The sequence below is a fragment of the Bombina bombina genome, chromosome 1 (genome assembly GCF_027579735.1).
Source record: "Bombina bombina isolate aBomBom1 chromosome 1, aBomBom1.pri, whole genome shotgun sequence".
NCBI lineage: Eukaryota > Metazoa > Chordata > Amphibia > Anura > Bombinatoridae > Bombina > Bombina bombina.
In genome coordinates, this window is record NC_069499.1 from 938,106,180 (window position 1) to 938,126,675 (window position 20,496).

Below are 20,496 nucleotides of genomic sequence, written 5' to 3' on the forward strand. Positions count from 1 at the left end.
TTATTATTCAATCAAGAGTTTGTTATTTTAAAATAGTGCTGGTATGTACTATTTACTCTGAAACAGAAAGGTGATGAAGATTTCTGTTTGTAAGAGGAAAATGATTTTAGCAACCGTTACTAAAATCGATGGCTGTTTCCACACAGGACTGTTGAGAGGAATTAACTTCAGTTGGGGGAAACAGTGAGCAGACTTTTGCTGCTTGAGGTATGACACATTTCTAACAAGACGATGTAATGCTGGAAGCTGTCATTTTCCCTATGGGATCCGGTAAGCCATTTTTATTACATAAGAAAAAAAGGGCTTCACAAGGGCTTTTAAGACTGTAGACATTTTCTGGGCTAAAACGATTGATATATAAGCATATTTTAATACTTCATAGCTTTGAGGAATTATTTTATTCTTGGGAATTATGTAAAATAACCGGCAGGCACTGTATTGGACACCTTATTCTCTAGGGGCTTTCCCTAATCATAGGCAGAGCCTCATTTTCGCGCCTCTATTGCGCACTTGTTTTTGGGAAGCATGACATGCAGATGCATGTGTGAGGAGCTCTGATACATAGAAAAGACTTTCTGAAGGCGTCATTTGGTATCGTATTCCCCTTTGGGCTTGGTTGGGTCTCAGCAAAGCAGATACCAGGGACTGTAAAGGGGTTAAATATAAAAACGGCTCCGGTTCCGTTATTTTAAGAGTTAAAGCTTTCAAATTTGGTGTGCAATACTTTTAAGGCTTTAAGACACTGTGGTGAAATTTTGGTGAATTTTGAACAATTCCTTCATACTTTTTCACATTTGCAGTAATAAAGTGTGTTCAGTTTAAAATTTAAAGTGACAGTAACGGTTTTATTTTAAAACGTTTTTTGTACTTTGTTATCAGGTTTATGCCTGTTTAACATGTCTGAACTACCAGATAGACTGTGTTCTGTATGTGGGGAAGCCAAGGTTCCTTCTCATTTAAATAGATGTGATTTATGTGACACAAAATTTAGAGAAAATGATGCCCAAGATGATTCCTCAAGTGAGGGGAGTAAGCATGGTACTGCATCATCCCCTCCTTCGTCTACACCAGTCTTGCCCACACAGGAGGCCCCTAGTACATCTAGTGCGCCAATACTCCTTACTATGCAACAATTAACGGCTGTAATGGATAATTCTATCAAAAACATTTTAGCCAAAATGCCCACTTATCAGCGAAAGCGCGACTGCTCTGTTTTAGAAAATACTGAAGAGCATGAGGACGCTGATGATATTGGTTCTGAAGTGCCCCTACACCAATCTGAGGGGGCCAGGGAGGTTTTGTCTGAGGGAGAAATTTCAGATTCAGGGAAAATTTCTCAACAAGCTGAACCTGATGTAATTACATTCAAATTTAAATTGGAACATCTCCGCGCCCTGCTTAAGGAGGTGTTATCTACTCTGGATGATTGTGAGAATTTGGTCATTCCAGAGAAATTATGTAAAATGGACAAGTTCCTAGATGTCCCGGGGCCCCCCGAAGCTTTTCCTATACCCAAGCGGGTGGCGGACATTGTAAACAAAGAATGGGAAAGGCCCGGCATACCTTTCGTCCCTCCCCCTATATTTAAGAAATTGTTTCCTATGGTCGACCCCAGAAAGGACTTATGGCAGACAGTCCCCAAGGTCGAGGGGGCGGTTTCTACTCTAAACAAACGCACCACTATACCCATAGAAGATAGTTGTGCTTTCAAAGATCCTATGGATAAAAAATTAGAGGGTTTGCTTAAAAAGATGTTTGTTCAGCAAGGTTACCTTCTACAACCAATTTCATGCATTGTTCCTGTCACTACAGCAGCGTGTTTCTGGTTCGATGAACTAGAAAAGGCGCTCAATAAAGATTCTTCTTATGAGGAGATTTTGGACAGAATTCATGCTCTCAAATTGGCTAACTCTTTCACCCTAGACGCCACTTTGCAATTGGCTAGATTAGCGGCGAAAAATTCTGGGTTTGCTATTGTGGCGCGCAGAGCGCTTTGGCTAAAATCTTGGTCAGTGGATGCGTCTTCCAAGAACAAATTGCTTAACATTCCTTTCAAGGGGAAAACGCTGTTTGGCCCTGACTTGAAAGAGATTATTTCTGATATCACTGGGGGCAAGGGCCACGCCCTTCCTCAGGATAGGTCTTTCAAGGCCAAAAATAAACCTAATTTTCGTCCCTTTCGCAGAAACGGACCAGCCCCAAGTGCTACGTCCTCTAAGCAAGAGGGTAATACTTCTCAAGCCAAGCCAGCCTGGAGGCCAATGCAAGGCTGGAACAAAGGTAAGCAGGCCAAGAAACCTGCCACTGCTACCAAGACAGCATGAGATGTTGGCCCCCGATCCGGGACCGGATCTGGTGGGGGGCAGGCTCTCTCTCTTCGCTCAGGCTTGGGCAAGAGATGTTCTGGATCCTTGGGCGCTAGAAATAGTCTCCCAAGGTTATCTTCTGGAATTCAAGGGGCTTCCCCCGAGGGGGAGGTTCCACAGGTCTCAATTGTCTTCAGACCACATAAAAAAACAGGCATTCTTACATTGTGTAGAAGACCTGTTAAAAATGGGAGTGATTCATCCTGTTCCATTAGGAGAACAAGGGATGGGGTTCTACTCCAATCTGTTCGTAGTTCCCAAAAAAGAGGGAACATTCAGACCAATCTTAGATCTCAAGATCCTAAACAAGTTTCTCAAGGTTCCATCGTTCAAAATGGAAACCATTCGAACAATTCTTCCTTCCATCCAGGAAGGTCAATTCATGACCACAGTGGATTTAAAGGATGCGTATCTACATATTCCTATCCACAAGGAACATCATCGGTTCCTAAGGTTCGCATTTCTGGACAAGCATTACCAGTTTGTGGCACTTCCATTCGGATTAGCCACTGCTCCAAGAATTTTCACAAAGGTGCTAGGGTCCCTTCTAGTGGTGCTAAGACCAAGGGGCATTGCAGTAGTACCTTACTTGGACGACATTCTGATTCAAGCGTCGTCCCTTCCACAAGCAAAGGCTCACACGGACATTGTCCTGGCCTTTCTCAGATCTCACGGGTGGAAAGTGAACGTAGAAAAAAGTTCTCTATCTCCGTCAACAAGGGTTCCCTTCTTGGGAACAATAATAGACTCCTTAGAAATGAGGATTTTTCTGACAGAGGCCAGAAAATCAAAACTTCTAAACTCTTGTCAAATACTTCATTCTGTTCCTCTTCCTTCCATAGCGCAGTGCATGGAAGTAATAGGTTTGATGGTAGCGGCAATGGACATAGTTCCTTTTGCGCGAATTCATCTAAGACCATTACAACTGTGCATGCTCAGTCAGTGGAATGGGGATTATACAGACTTGTCTCCGACGATACAAGTAGATCAGAGGACCAGAGATTCACTCCGTTGGTGGCTGTCCCTGGACAACCTGTCACAGGGGATGAGCTTCCGCAGACCAGAGTGGGTCATTGTCACGACCGACGCCAGTCTGGTGGGCTGGGGCGCGGTCTGGGGACCCCTGAAAGCTCAGGGTCTTTGGTCTCGGGAAGAATCTCTTCTCCCGATAAATATTCTGGAACTGAGAGCGATATTCAATGCTCTCAAGGCTTGGCCTCAGCTAGCAAAGGCCAAATTCATACGGTTTCAATCAGACAACATGACGACTTTTGCGTACATCAACCATCAGGGGGGAACAAGGAGTTCCCTGGCGATGGAAGAAGTGACCAAAATCATTCAATGGGCGGAGACTCACTCCTGCCACTTGTCTGCAATCCACATCCCAGGAGTGGAAAATTGGGAAGCGGATTTTCTGAGTCGTCAGACATTTCATCCGGGGGAGTGGGAACTCCATCCGGAAATCTTTGCCCAAATTACTCAGTTGTGGGGCATTCCAGACATGGATCTGATGGCCTCTCGTCAGAACTTCAAGGTTCCTTGCTACGGGTCCAGATCCAGGGATCTCAAGGCGACTCTAGTAGATGCACTAGTAGCACCTTGGACCTTCAAACTAGCTTATGTATTCCCGCCGTTTCCTCTCATCCCCAGGCTGGTAGCCAGGATCAATCAGGAGAGGGCATCGGTGATCTTGATAGCTCCTGCGTGGCCACGCAGGACTTGGTATGCAGACCTGGTGAATATGTCATCGGCTCCACCATGGAAGCTACCTTTGAGACGGGACCTTCTTGTTCAAGGTCCGTTCGAACATCCGAATCTGGTCTCACTCCAACTGACTGCTTGGAGATTGAACGCTTGATCTTATCAAAGCGAGGGTTCTCAGATTCTGTCATTGATACTCTTGTTCAGGCCAGAAAGCCTGTAACTAGAAAAATCTACCACAAAATATGGAAAAAATATATCTGTTGGTGTGAATCTAAAGGATTCCCTTGGGACAAGATAAAAATTCCTAAGATTCTATCCTTTCTTCAAGAAGGTTTGGAGAAAGGATTATCTGCAAGTTCCTTGAAGGGACAGATTTCTGCCTTGTCTTTGTTACTTCACAAAAAGCTGGCAGCTGTGCCAGATGTTCAAGCCTTTGTTCAGGCTCTGGTTAGAATCAAGCCTGTTTACAAACCTTTGACTCCTCCTTGGAGTCTCAATTTAGTTCTTTCAGTTCTTCAGGGGGTTCCGTTTGAACCCTTACATTCCGTTGATATTAAGTTATTATCTTGGAAAGTTTTGTTTTTGGTTGCAATTTCTTCTGCTAGAAGAGTTTCAGAATTATCTGCTCTGCAGTGTTCTCCTCCTTATCTGGTGTTCCATGCAGATAAGGTGGTTTTGCGTACTAAACCTGGTTTTCTTCCGAAAGTTGTTTCTAACAAAAACATTAACCAGGAGATAGTCGTGCCTTCTTTGTGTCCGAATCCAGTTTCAAAGAAGGAACGTTTGTTGCACAATTTGGACGTAGTTCGTGCTCTAAAATTCTATTTAGATGCTACAAAGGATTTTAGACAAACATCTTCCTTGTTTGTTGTTTATTCTGGTAAAAGGAGAGGTCAAAAAGCAACTTCTACCTCTCTCTCTTTTTGGCTTAAAAGCATCATCAGATTGGCTTACGAGACTGCCGGACGGCAGCCTCCTGAAAGAATCACAGCTCATTCCACTAGGGCTGTGGCTTCCACATGGGCCTTCAAGAACGAGGCTTCTGTTGATCAGATATGTAAGGCAGCGACTTGGTCTTCACTGCACACTTTTACTAAACTTTACAAATTTGATACTTTTGCTTCTTCTGAGGCTATTTTTGGGAGAAAGGTTTTGCAAGCCGTGGTGCCTTCCATCTAGGTGACCTGATTTGCTCCCTCCCTTCATCCGTGTCCTAAAGCTTTGGTATTGGTTCCCACAAGTAAGGATGACGCCGTGGACCGGACACACCTATGTTGGAGAAAACAGAATTTATGTTTACCTGATAAATTACTTTCTCCAACGGTGTGTCCGGTCCACGGCCCGCCCTGGTTTTTTAATCAGGTCTGATAATTTATTTTCTTTAACTACAGTCACCACGGTATCATATGATTTCTCCTATGCAAATATTCCTCCTTTACGTCGGTCGAATGACTGGGGAAGGCGGAGCCTAGGAGGGATCATGTGACCAGCTTTGCTGGGCTCTTTGCCATTTCCTGTTGGGGAAGAGAATATCCCACAAGTAAGGATGACGCCGTGGACCGGACACACCGTTGGAGAAAGTAATTTATCAGGTAAACATAAATTCTGTTTCTCCAACATAGGTGTGTCCGGTCCACGGCGTCATCCTTACTTGTGGGATATTCTCTTCCCCAACAGGAAATGGCAAAGAGCCCAGCAAAGCTGGTCACATGATCCCTCCTAGGCTCCGCCTACCCCAGTCATTCTCTTTGCCGTTGTACAGGCAACATCTCCACGGAGATGGCTTAGAGTTTTTTAGTGTTTAAAACCGAAACCAGTTTCAAAGAAGGAACGTTTGTTGCACAATTTGGATGTTGTTCGCGCTCTAAAATTCTATTTAGATGCTACAAAGGATTTTAGACAAACATCTTCCTTGTTTGTTGTTTATTCCGGTAAAAGGAGAGGTCAAAAAGCAACTTCTACCTCTCTCTCTTTTTGGATTAAAAGCATCATCAGATTGGCTTACGAGACTGCCGGACGGCAGCCTCCCGAAAGAATCACAGCTCATTCCACTAGGGCTGTGGCTTCCACATGGGCCTTCAAGAACGAGGCTTCTGTCGATCAGATATGTAGGGCAGCGACTTGGTCTTCACTGCACACTTTTACCAAATTTTACAAGTTTGATACTTTTGCTTCTTCTGAGGCTATTTTTGGGAGAAAGGTTTTGCAAGCCGTGGTGCCTTCCATTTAGGTGACCTGATTTGCTCCCTCCCTTCATCCGTGTCCTAAAGCTTTGGTATTGGTTCCCACAAGTAAGGATGACGCCGTGGACCGGACACACCTATGTTGGAGAAAACAGAATTTATGTTTACCTGATAAATTACTTTCTCCAACGGTGTGTCCGGTCCACGGCCCGCCCTGGTTTTTTTTTTTTAATCAGGTCTGATAATTTATTTTCTTTAACTACAGTCACCACGGTACCATATGGTTTCTCCTATGCAAATATTCCTCCTTAACGTCGGTCGAATGACTGGGGTAGGCGGAGCCTAGGAGGGATCATGTGACCAGCTTTGCTGGGCTCTTTGCCATTTCCTGTTGGGGAAGAGAATATCCCACAAGTAAGGATGACGCCGTGGACCGGACACACCGTTGGAGAAAGTAATTTATCAGGTAAACATAAATTCTGTTTTTTTGCGCCTCAGTTGCACAGTTTCTTTTTCTTAGAGACTTCCAACTGCTTCTTCGGTGGTTCCTGCTGTGTTTGAGGGCTGTAAATCGTTCTGAAGGGCAGGTAGGCGCCACAGCAGAGCTGTGGCAAGGTGCTGAAAGTCTTTTTTACCAGGTTTGACATTTTTTCAATCCGGTTTTGCCATTAAGGGGTTAATTGTTAATTTGCATAGCTGTGCAAAGTTACTAAGGCTGTAAGATACTACTGTAAAAATTTCGTTAAGTTTACTGCTTTTTTACACTGTTTTGCAGAACTTGTGCAGCTTTTTTTCTCTTAAAGGCACAGTACCGGTTTATTTCTGAGTGTTATTTACTTTGATTACAGTGTTTTCCAAGCTTGCTTGTTACATTACTAGCCTGTTTAACATGTCTGACACCAAGGAAAATCCTTGTTCAATATGTTTGGAAGCCATTGTGGAACCCCCTCTTAGAATGTGTCCCAATTGTACTGATTTGTCTATAAATTATAAAGAACATATATTAGCACTTAAAAATAGAGCAATAGATGATTCTCAGTCAGAAGTAAATGAGGGTTCGCCATCTAGCTCTCCCCAAGTGTCACAACCAGTAACGCCCGCACAAGTGACGCCAAGTACCTCTAGTGCGTCAAATTCATTTACTTTACAAGACATGGCCACAGTTATGAATACAACCCTCACAGAGGTTTTATCCAAACTGCCTGGTTTACAAGGAAAGCGGGACAGCTCTGGGTTAAGGAAAAATGCTGAGCCATCTCATGCTTTAGTAGCCATATCTGATATGCTCTGAAGGGGTGAGGGATTTGTTATCTGAGGGAGAAATTTCTGATTCAGGAAAGACGCTTCCTCAGACAGATTCTGATATGACGGCCTTTAAATTTAAGCTTGAACACCTCCGCTTATTGCTCAGGGAGGTATTAGCAACTCTAGATGATTGTGACCCTATAGTGGTCCCAGAGAAATTGTGTAAAATGGATAGATACTTAGAGGTCCCTGTTTACACTGATGTTTTTTTCCAGTCCCTAAGAGGATTGTGAATATTATTGCTAAGGAGTGGGATAGACCAGGTATTCCATTCACTCCCCCTCCTGTTTTTAAGAAAATGTTTCCCATATCTGACACCATAAGGGACTCATGGCAGACCGTTCCTAAGGTGGAGGGAGCTATTTCTACTCTGTCTAAGCGTACAACTATACCTATCGAAGACAGTTGTGCTTTCAAGGATTCTATGGATAAAAAAATTAGAGGGTCTCTTGAAGAAGATTTTTGTTCATCAAGGTTTTTCTCTCCAACCTATTGCGTGCATTGTTCCTGTAACGACTGCAGCTGCTTTTTGGTTTGAGGCTCTAGAGGAGGCTCTTCAAATGGAGACTCCATTAGAGGAGATTATGGACAGAATTAAAGTGATGGTCAAGTATGACTAACTACATCTTGCGATCCTAATGTAACTAGCAAAATAATGTGACTTTCATTCATCATTTCGCCATATTCATTCTAGTTTGTGCGCTATCTTATATTATTTTCCTACCTTACTAATATCCATCCTCCTCCCGTCGATTGTCCGCCATTGTTTTTTCTGCTGTCACGTGTTTTTATTATCCAATTACAGTACAGGCCACTCGGGGAATCAGCTCTAAGTAAAAACACCCTTATTCAATTCTGCGCATGCCCTAGCTCCGTAACCGCGGTGAGACAGAGATTAGGATGCGATTACGGAGCTAGGGCATGCGCAGAATTGAATAAGGGTGTTTTTACTTAGAGCTGATTCCCCGAGTGGCCTGTACTGTAATTGGATAATAAAAACACGTGACGGCAGAAAAAACAATGGCGGACAATCGACGGGAGGAGGATGGATATTAGTAAGGTAGGAAAATAATATAAGATAGCGCACAAACTAGAATGAATATGATGAATGAAAGTCACATTATTTTGCTAGTTACATTAGGATCGCAAGATGTAGTTAGTCATACTTGACCATCACTTTAAGGCCCTTATGTTGGCTAATTCTTTTATTACAGATGCCGCATTTCAACTGGCTAAATTAGCGGCAAAGAATTCAGGTTTTGCCATTTTAGCACGCAGGGCGTTATGGCTTAAGTCCTGGTCTACTGATGTGTCATCTAAATCTAAACTTTTGAACATTCCTTTCAAAGGTAAGACCCTATTCGTGCCTGAACTGAAAGAGATTGTTTCAGACATCACTGGAGGGAAAGATCATGCCCTCCCTCAGGATAGATCAAGTAAGATGAGGACCAAACAAAATAATTTTCGTTCCTTTCGGAACTTTAAGAGTGGTCCCGCTTCAGCTTCCTCTACTGCAAAGCAAGAATGGAATTTTGCCCAATCCAAGTCAGTCTGGAGACCTAACCAGGCTTGGAACAAGGGTAAAAAGGCCAAGAAGCCTGCAGCTGCTTCTAAAACAGCATGAAGGGGTAGCCCCCGATCCGGGACCAGATCTAGTAGGGGGCAGACTCTTCGCTCAGGCTTGGGCAAGAGATGTTCACAATCCCTGGACTTTAGAAATTGTGTCCCAGGGGTAGTTTCTGGAATTCAAAGACTCCCCTCCAAGGGGGAGATTTCACATTTCTCGATTGTCTGTAAACCAGACAAAGAGAGAGGCGTTCTTACGCTGTATAGAAGACCTACATACCATGGGGGTGATCCGCCCAGTCCCAATAGAGGAACGGGGGCTAGGGTTTTATTCAAACCTGTTTGTGGGTCCCAAAAAAGAGGGAACTTTCAGACAAATCTTGGATCTCAAAATTCTAAACAAGTTCCTCAAGGTTCCATCATTCAAGATGGAGACTATTCGGACTATTCTACCTCTGATCCAGGAGGGTAAATATATGACTACCGTGGACTTAAAGGATGCGTATCTACACATCCCTATTCACAGAGATCATCATCAATTTCTCAGATTCGCCTTTCTAAACAGGCATTACCAGTTTGTGGCCCTTCCCTTCGGGTTGGCCACGGCTCCCAGAATTTTCACAAAAGTACTAGGGTCCCTTCTGGCGGTTCTTCGACCACGGGGCATAGCAGTGGCGCCTTATCTAGACGACATCTTAATTCAGGCGTCGACTTTCCAGCTAGCCAAGTCTCACACGGACATCGTGTTGGCTTTCCTGAGAGCTCACGGGTAGGAGGTGAACATAAAAAAAGAGTTCTCTCTTCAGTCTCACAAGAGTTTCCTTCCTAGGGACTCTGATAGACTCGGTAGAAATGAAAATATTTCTGACGGAGGTCAGAAAATTAAAACTTTTAACCACTTGCCGAGCTCTTCATTCCATTCCTCGGCCATCACTGGCTCAGTGTATGGAGTTAATCGGACTCATGGTAGCGGCAATGGACATAGTTCCTTTTGCCCGCCTACACCTCAGACCACTGCAACTATGCATGCTCAAACAGTGGAATGGGGATTATGCATATTTATCTCCTCAACTGCATCTGGACCAAGAGACCAGAGATTCTCTTCCCTGGTTGTTGTCTCAGGACCATCTGTCTCAGGGAATGTGTTTCCGCAGGCCAGAGTGGCTCATTTTAACGACAGATGCCAGCCTGCTAGGTTGGGGTGCAGTCTGGAACTCCCTGAAAGCACAGGGCTTATGATCTCGGGAGGAAGCTCTCCTCCCGATAAACATTCTAGAACTGAGAGCGATATTCAATGCGATCGGGCGTGGCCTCAGCTTGCTGCGGCCAAATACATCAGATATCAGTCAGACAAAATCACGACTGTAGCTTATATCAATCATCAAGGAGGAACAAGGAGTTCCCTAGCGATGATGGAGGTAACCAAAATAATCCGGTGGGCAGAGGATCACTCTTGCCATCTCTCAGCAATCCACATCCCAGGGGTAGAGAACTGGGAGGCGGATTTTCTAAGGTGTCAGACTTTTCATCCGGGGGAGTGGGAACTCCATCCGGAGGTATTTGCCCAGCTGATTCAGCTATGGGACACACCAGAATTGGATCTGATGGCGTCTCGTCAGAATGCCAAACTTCCTCGTTACGGGTCCAGGTCCCGGGATCCCAAGGCGGTACTTATAGATGCTCTAGCAGTGCCTTAGTCCTTCAATCTGGCCTATGTATTTCCATCGTTTCCTCTCCTCCCACGTCTGGTTGCCAGAATCAAGCAGGAGAGAGCTTCGGTAATTCTGATAGCACCTGCGTGGCCACGCAGGATTTGGTATGCAGACCTAGTGGACATGTCCTCAGTTCCATCGTGGGCTCTGCCAATGAGGCGGGACCTTCTAATCCAAGGTCCGTTCACGCATCTAAATCTAATTTCTCTGCGTCTGACTGCTTGGAGATTGAACGCCTGATTTTATCAAAGCGTGGTTTCTCTGTGTCGGTCATTGATACCCTGATTCAGGCTAGAAAGCCTGTCACCAGGAAGATCTATCATAAGATTTGGCGCAAATATCTTTATTGGTGTGAATCCAAAGGTTACTCGTGGAGTAAGATTAGGATTCCTGGAATATTGTCTCTTCTCCAAGAGGGTTTGGAGAAGGGATTATCTGTTAGTTCCCTTAAAGGACAAATATCTGCTTTGTCTATTCTACTACACAAACGTCTGGCAGATGTCCCAGACGTTCAAGAATTTAGTCAGGCTTTAGTCAGAATCAAGCCTGTATTTAAACCTGTTGCTCCGCCATGGAGCCTAAACTTAGTTCTTAAAGTTCTTCAAGGGGTTCCAATTGAACCTATGCATTCCATAGATATTAAGCTTCTATCTTGGAAAGTTTTGTTTTTAGTAGCTATCTCTTCGGCTCTTAGAGTTTCTGAGCTATCTGCTTTACAATGTGATTCCCCTTACCTTGTTTTCTATGCAGATAAGGTGGTTTTGCGTACCAAACCTGGGTTTCTTCCTAAGGTTGTTTCTAATAAGAATATCAATCAAGAGATTGTTGATCCTTCTCTGTGCCCTAATCCTTCATCAAAGAAGGAACGTCTGTTACACAATCTTGATGTGGTTCGTGCTTTAAAGTTTTACTTACAAGCAACTAAAGATTTCCGTTAAACATCTTCATTGTTTGTTGTTTATTCTGGTAAACGGAGAGGTCAAAGGGCTACGGCTACCTCTTTCTTTTTAGCTGAAAAGCATCATCCGTTTGGCCTATGAGACTGCTGGAAAGCAGCCTCCTGAAAGAATTACTGCTCATTCTACTAGAGCTGTGGCTTCCACATGGGCTGTTAAAAATGAGGCTTCTGTTGAACAGATTTGTAAGGCGGCGACTTGGTCTTCGCTTAATACTTTTTCCAAATTCAATACTTTTGCTTCTTCGGAGGCTATTTTTGGGAGACAGGTTCTACAAGCAGTGGTGCCTTCCGTTTAAGGTCCCTGTCTTGTCCCTCCCTTCATCCGTGTCCTAAAGCTTTGGTATTGGTATCCCACAAGTAAGGATGAATCCGTGGACTTGATACATCTTACAAGAGAAAACATAATTTATGCTTACCTGATAAATTTATTTCTCTTGTGATGTATCGAGTCCACGGCCCGCCCTGTTTTTTAAGACAGGCATATATATTTTTATTTTTAAACTTTCAGTCACCACTGCACCCTATAGTTTCTCCTTTTTCTTCCTAGCCTTCGGTCGAATGACTGGGGGGTGGAGCTAAGGGGGGAGCTATATAGACAGCTCTGCTGTGGGTGCTCTCTTTGCCACTTCCTGTTGGGAAGGAGAATATCCCACAAGTAAGGATGAATCCGTGGACTCGATACATCACAAGAGAAATAAATTTATCAGGTAAGCATAAATTATGTTTTCTTTCATGTAATTAGCAAGAGTCCATGAGCTAGTGACTTATGGGATATACATTCCTACCAGGAGGGGCAAAGTTTCCCAAACCTCAAAATGCCTATAAATACACCCCTCACCACACCCACAAATCAGTTTTACAAACTTTGCCTCCCGTGGAGGTGGTGAAGTAAGTTTGTGCTAGATTCTACGTTGATATGCGCTTCGCAGCAGGCTGGAGCCCGGTTTTCCTCTGTGTGCAGTGAATGTCAGAGGGATGTGAGGAGAGTATTGCCTATTTGAATTCAATGGTCTCCTTCTACGGGATCTTTTTCATAGGTTCTCTGTTATCGGTCGTAGAGATTCATCTCTTACCTCCCTTTTCAGATCGACGATATACTCTTATATACCATTACCTCTACTGATTCTCGTTTCAGTACTGGTTTGGCTTTCTACTACATGTAGATGAGTGTCCTGGGGTAAGTAAGTCTTATTTTTTGTGACACTCTAAGCTATGGTTAGGCACTTTTATTTAAAAGTTCTAAATATATGTGTTTAAACATTTATTTGCCTTGATTCAGGATGATCAATATTCCTTATTTCAGACAGTCAGTTTCATTATTTGGGATAATGCATATGAATTATCAATTTTTTCTTACCTTTAAATTGACTTTTTTCTCTGTGGGCTGTTAGGCTCGCGGGGGCTGAAAATGCTTCATTTTATTGCGTCATTCTTGGCGCGGACTTTTTTGGCGCAAAAAAATTCTTCGTCTTTTCCGGCGTCATACTTGTCGCCGGAAGTTGTTCGTGATTGCGTCATTTTTTTGACGTTTTGCGCCAAAGATGTCGGCGTCACCGGATGTGGCGTCATTCTTGGCGCCAAAAGCATTTAGGCGCTAAAAAATGTGGGCGTCATTGTCTCCACCTTTTTTTCCCTTTTAATTAAGTCTCATTTTTCTTTTGCTTCTGGTTACTAGAAGCTTGTTCATTGGCATTTTTTCCCATTCCTGAAACTGTCATTTAAGGAATTTGATAGATTTTGCTTTATATGTTGTTTTTTTCTCTTACATATTGCAAGATGTCAGATTGACCCTGGATCAGAAGCTACTTCTGGAAAAACGCTGCCTGATGCTGGTTCTACCAAAGTTAAGTGCATTTGTTGTAAACTTGTGGTAACTGTTCCTCCGGCAGTAGTTTGTGATGAATGTCATGATAAACTTGCTAATGCAGATAAAATTTCCATTAGTAATATTCCATTACCTGTTGCTGTTCCATCAACATCTAATACTCAGGATGTTCCTGTTAATATAAGAGATTTTGTTTCTAAATCTATTAGGAAGGCTATGTCTGTTATTCCTCCTTCCAGTAAGCGTAAAAGGTCTTTTAAAACTCCTAATTTCTCAGATGAATTTTTAAATGAACATCATCATTCTGATTTGTCTGTTTCTGATGAGGATTTTTCTGGTTCAGAGGATTCTGTCTCAGATATTGACACTGATAAATCTTCATATTTATTTAAAATGGAATTTATTCGTTCTTTACTTGAAGTTTTAATCGCATTAGAAATGGAGGATTCTAGTCCTCTTGATACTAAATCTAATAAGCGTTTAAATTCGGTTTTTAAACCTCCTATAGTTATTCCGGAAGTTTTTCCTGTCCCTGATGCTATTTCTGAAGTAATTTCTAGGGAATGGAATAATCTGGGTAATTCTTTTACTCCTTCTAAAAGATTTAAGAAATTGTATCCTGTGCCATCTGACAGATTAGAGTTTTGGGACAAAATCCCTAAAGTTGATGGGGCTATCTCTACTCTTGCTAAGCGCACTACTATTCCTACGGCAGATAGTACTTCCTTTAAGGATCCTTTAGATAGGAAGATTGATTCCTTTCTAAGGAAAGCTTATTTATGTTCAGGTAATCTTCTTAGGCCTGCTATTTCTTTGGCTGATGTTGCTGCAGCTTCCACTTTTTGGTTGGAGGCTTTGGCGCAACAAGTGTCAGATCATAATTCTCATAGCATTGTTAAACTTCTTCAACATGCTAATAACTTTATTTGTGATGCCATCTTTGATATCATTAGAGTTGATGTCAGGTATATGTCTTTAGCTATTTTAGCTAGAAGAGCTTTATGGCTTAAAACTTGGAATGCTGATATGTCTCCTAAGTCAACTTTGCTTTCCCTTTCTTTCCAAGGTAATACATTGTTTGGTTCCCAGTTGGATTCTATTATTTCAACTGTTACTGGGGGGAAAGGAACTTTTTTACCTCAGGATAAAAAATCTAAAGGTAAATATAGGGCTGCTAATCGTTTTCGTTCCTTTCGTCAGAATAAGGAACAGAAGCCTGATCCTTCCCCTAAAGGAACAGTTTCTGTTTGGAAACCGTCTCCAGTCTGGAATAAATCCAAGCCTTTTAGAAAGCCAAAGCCAGCTCCCAAGTCCACATGAAGGTGCGGCCCTCATTCCAGCGCAGCTGGTAGGGGGCAGATTACGATTTTTCAAAGAAATTTGGATCAATTCGATTCACAGTCTTTGGATTCAGAACATTGTTTCACAAGGGTACAGAATAGGTTTCAAGGTAAGGCCACCTGCAAGAAGATTTTTTCTTTCTCGCATTCCAATAAATCCAGTGAAGGCTCAGGCGTTTCTGAAATGTGTTTCAGATCTAGAGTTGGCTGGAGTAATTGTGCCAGTTCCAGTTCTGGAACAGGGTCTGGGGTTTTACTCAAATCTATTCATTGTACCAAAGAAGGAGAATTCCTTCAGACCAGTTCTGGATTTAAAAATATTGAATCGTTATGTAAGGATACCAACATTCAAAATGGTAACTATAAGGACTATTCTGCCTTTTGTTCAGCAAGGGCATTATATGTCCACAATAGATTTGCAGGATGCATATTTGCATATTCCGATTCATCCAGATCACTTTCAGTTTCTGAGATTCTCTTTTCTAGACAAGCATTACCAATTTGTGGCTCTGCCGTTCGGCCTAGCAATGGCTCCAAGGATTTTTTCAAAGGTTCTCGGTGCACTTCTATCTGTAATCAGAGAACACAGGGTATTGTGGTATTTCCTTATTTGGACGATATCTTGGTACTTGCTCAGTCTTCACATGTGTCGTTTCTTCAAGAACATGGTTGGAGGATCAATTTACCAAAGAGTTCATTGATTCCTCAGACAAGGGTAACCTTTTTAGGTTTTCAAATAGATTCAGTGTCCATGACTTTGTCTCTGATGGACAAGAGACGTCTGAAATTGATTTCAGCTTATCGAAACCTTCAGTTTTAATCATTCCCTTCAGTAGCCTTATGCATGGAAATTCTAGGTCTTATGACTGCTGCATCGGACGCGATCCCCTTTGCTCGTTTTCACATGCGACCTCTTCAGCTCTGTATGCTGAACCAGTGGTGCAGGGATTATACAAAGATATCACAGTTAAAATCTTTAAATCCGATTGTACGACACTCTCTGACGTGGTGGACAGATCACCATCGTTTAGTTCAAGGGGCTTCTTTTGTTCTTCCAACCTGGACTGTGATCTCAACAGTCTGACAGGTTGGGGAGCTGTATGGGGGTCTCTGACAGCGCAGGGGGTTTGGGAATCTCAGGAGGCGAGATTACCAATCAACATTTTGGAACTCCGTGCGATTTTCAGAGCTCTTCAGTCGTGGCCTCTTCTGAAGAGAGAATCGTTCATTTGTTTTCAGACGGACAATGTCACAACCGTGGCATATGTCAATCATCAAGGGGGGACTCACAGTCCTCTGGCTATGAAAGAAGTATCTCAAATACTTGTATGGGCGGAATCCAGCTCCTGTCTAATTTCTGCGGTTCACATCCCAGGTATAGACAATTGGGAAGCGGATTATCTCAGTCGCCAGACGTTGCATCCGGGCGAATGGTCTCTTCACCCAGAGGTATTTCTTCAGATTGTTCAAATCTGAGGTCTTCCAGAAATAGATCTGATGGCTTCTCATCTAAACAAGAAACTTCCCAGGTATCTGTCCAGATCCAGGGATCCTCAGGCGGAGGCAGTGGATGCATTGTCGCTTCCTTGGAAGTATCATCCTGCCTATATCTTTCCGCCTCTAGTTCTTCTTCCAAGAGTGATTTCCAAGATTCTAAAAGAGCGTTCGTTTGTACTGCTGGTGGCTCCAGCATGGCCTCACAGGTTTAGGTATGCGGATCTTGTTCGGATGGCTTCTTGCCAACCTTGGACTCTCCCGTTAAGACCAGACCTTCTATCTCAAGGCCCATTTTTCCATCAGGATCTCAAATCATTAAATTTGAAGGTATGGAGATTGAACACTTGATTCTTAGTCATAGAGGTTTCTCTGACTCAGGGATTAATACTATGTTACAGGCTCGTAAATCTGTGTCTAGAAAGATATATTATCGAGTCTGGAAGACTTACATTTCTTGGTGTTCTTCTCATCATTTTTCCTGGCATTCTTTTAGAATTCCTAGAATTTTACAGTTTCTTCAGGATGGTCTGGATAAAGGTTTGTCTGCAAGTTCCTTGATAGGGCAAATTTCTGCTCTTTCTGTGCTGTTTCACAGAAAGATTGCTAATCTTCCTGATATTCATTGTTTTGTACAGGCTTTGGTTCGTATCAAACCTGTCATTAAGTCAATTTCTCCTCCTTGGAGTTTGAATTTGGTTCTGGGAGCTTTACAAGCTCCTCCTTTTGAACCTATGCATTCTCTGGATATTAAATTACTTTCTTGGAAAGTTTTGTTTCTTTTGGCCATCTCTTCTGCTAGAAGAGTTTCTGAGTTATCTGCTCTTTCTTGTGAATCTCCTTTTCTGATTTTTCATCAGGATAAGGCAGTGTTACGGACTTCATTTAAATTTTTACCTAAAGTTGTGAGTTCTAACAACATTAGTAGAGAAATTGTGGTTCCTTCATTGTGTCCTAATCCTAAGAATTCTAAGGAAAGATCGTTACATTCTTTGGATGTAGTAAGAGCTTTGAAATATTATGTTGAAGCTACTAAAGATTTCCGAAAGACTTCTAGTCTATTTGTTATCTTTTCTGGTTCTAGGAAAGGTCGGAAGGCCTCTGCCATTTCTTTGGCATCTTGGTTAAAGTCTTTGATTCATCATGCTTATGTTGAGTCGGGTAGAACTCCGCCTCAAAGGATTACAGCTCATTCTACTAGGTCAGTTTCTACTTCCTGGGCGTTTAGGAATGAAGCTTCGGTTGATCAGATTTGCAAAGCAGCAACTTGGTCTTCTTTGCATACTTTTACTAAATTCTACCATTTTGATGTGTTTTCTTCTTCTGAAGCAGTTTTTGGTAGAAAAGTACTTCAGGCAGCTGTTTCAGTTTGATTCTTCTGCTTATAATTTCAGTTTTTTTCATTATAAGATTTAAACTTTGTTTTGGGGTGTGGATTATTTTTCAGCGGAATTGGCTGTCTTTATTTTATCCCTCCCTCTCTAGTGACTCTTGCGTGGAAGTTCCACATCTTGGGTATTTATTATCCCATACGTCACTAGCTCATGGACTCTTGCTAATTACATGAAAGAAAACATAATTTATGTAAGAACTTACCTGATAAATTCATTTCTTTCATTTTAGCAAGAGTCCATGAGACCCACCCTTTTTTTGTGGTGATTATGATTTTTTTGTATAAAGCACAACTATTCCAATTCCTTATTTTTGATGCTTTCACACTTTTTCTTATAACCCCACTTCTTGGCTATTCGTTAAACTGATTTGTGGGTGTGGTGAGGGGTGTATTTATAGGCATTTTGAGGTTTGGGAAACTTTGCCCCTCCTGGTAGGAATGTATATCCCATACGTCACTAGCTCATGGACTCTTGCTAATATGAAAGAAATGAATTTATCAGGTAAGTTCTTACATAAATTATGTTTTTGCTTTCAAAGAATGTTGATGTGAATAATTGTAGTTTTCTTGTGAATGAGATGCGTTGACAGTAAATATTTCCCAAGTGTAGCTTTTGATAAAAACTGATTTGTTTCTCTTTTCAGATTCTGATGATGGTCATCCAACTCCCAGTAACAGCGAACAAGCGGAACGTGGAGATTTAATTACCTTTTATAACAATGTCTATGTTGAGCGGGTTAAATTATTTGCACTAAAATATGCAGTCGGCACACAAGAGCACCTGGTATGTTCTATTCCCTTTCTCTCTCCCTCTCTTTTCCCCACCTATCCCCATTCATTCTTAAACGATAAACATTTGTTTAGAAATATAATTCAGAACTACAAAAGTAGTGCAATATTTCCTTCTATTGGCAGTGAGAGTCCACGAGAACATTCATAACCTACGGGAATTACTCAACCTGGCCAACAGGAGGAGGCAAATACACCCCAAACAAAACTACAAATATTTCTCCCACTTCCCCAACCTTCTCAGTAATTCTTTGCCTCGTATCATGGAGGTAGGCAGAGATGGGTGCTTTGTAAAGTAGAACATTTTATTATGGATTGGCTTTTATAGAGAGCTGGAGATCATATATCCATATAAATCTTAATAGAGTATTGGTATATATAATACTGGTTTATTCTGGTACTCTCTTGCTTCTTTCCACTCTAACCTAAATCCCCTGTCTTATAACGAGGTGACACTAAATTACAGACTTATGAGTAAGTTGTCCCCTCTCTCATAGCAACTTGTCTAATAGAGAGGTGGTGTAAGTTGTGTCCCTATGTCTGTTAGGTGCACTGTGCACATTTAGACCCCTTTGCATCAGGCAGTGACATACCTTAAACGGAAATAAAACCCACATTTCCTTCTTAATATGAGGAGAGTCCACAGCATCATTCCTTACTGTTGGGAAATACTGAACCTGGCCACTAGAAGGAGGCAAAGACACCCCAGCCAAAGGCTTAAATACTCCCCCCTACTTCCCTCATATCCCTGTCATTCTTTGCCTTTCGGCACAGGATCATGAAGGACTGTTTATGACCACTATAGATCTGATGGATGCTTACCTTCACGTTCCAATCCACAACGAACACTTCAAGTTCCTAAGATTTGCGTTCCTGGACCAGCACTTCCAGTTTATTGCACTTCCGTTTGGTCTAGCTACTGCTCCAAGAGTTTTTACGAAGGTGCTGGGGGTTCTGCTAGCAGTTGCCAGAACCAGAGGTATAGCAGTAGCTTCATACTTGGATGATATTCTGGTTCAAGCACCATCTTGTCATCTGGCAGACGACCATTCGAAATCCCTTCTGTTTCTTCTTCAATCTCATGTATGGAAGATAAACTTAGAAAAGAGTTCTCTTATTCCCAGTACCAGGGTGGACGTTACAATCTAACTTCCGCTTGTCTTGCCCTCCAGACCTCTGTAGGGCCCTCCAGACCTCTGTAGGGCCCTCTATGGCTCAGTGTATGGAGGTGATTGGTCTCATCGTGTTCAGCATGGATATCATTCCTTTTGCCAGATTCCATCTCAGACCACTACAGCTGTGCATGCTGAGGCAGTGTAACAGCAATCATTCGGATCTGTCTCAACAGATTTCTCTGGACAACCAGTCGAGAGAATCGCTCTCCTGGTGGCTCTGTCCAGATCACCTGTCCTAAGGGACATCCTTCTTGAGACCATCCTGGGAGATTGTGACTACGGACGCAAGTCTAACAGGATGGGGAGCTGTTTGGGATGCCAGGAAGGCACAGGGCCTGTGGACTCGAGAGTAATCCTGCCTCCCGATCAACATTCTGGAACTTCGGGCAATCTTCAATGCTCTGAAGGCTTGGCCTCTTCTGGGTTCTTCCCAGTTTATCAGACAACATAACCTCGTGGCTTACATCAACCATCAGGGGAGAACGAGAAGCTCCCTATCAATGAGGGACGTATCTTGGATTCTGGAGTGGGCGGAGGCCCACAACTGCTCGCTGTCAGCGATCCAGATTCCGGGTGTGGACAACTGGGAAGCGGATTTCCTCAGCAGACAATCCTTTCATCCAGGGGAATGGTTTCTCCATGCCGAGGTGTTTGCGGAGATTTGCAACAAATGGGGGACGCCGGAG

The 20,496-nt window shown here is 42.7% G+C and overlaps 1 protein-coding gene across 1 annotated transcript in view; it reads left to right on the top strand.

The window, feature by feature from the left end:
* Positions 1 to 20,496, top strand: part of LOC128661728 (retinoblastoma-like protein 1) — a 387,986-nt gene that overhangs the window by 329,659 nt on the left and 37,831 nt on the right. The window contains exon 10 of the mRNA XM_053715950.1: positions 18,491 to 18,630. Within this exon, the coding sequence (XP_053571925.1) occupies positions 18,491 to 18,630 (140 nt within the window). The remainder of the gene's footprint in view (positions 1 to 18,490; positions 18,631 to 20,496) is intronic.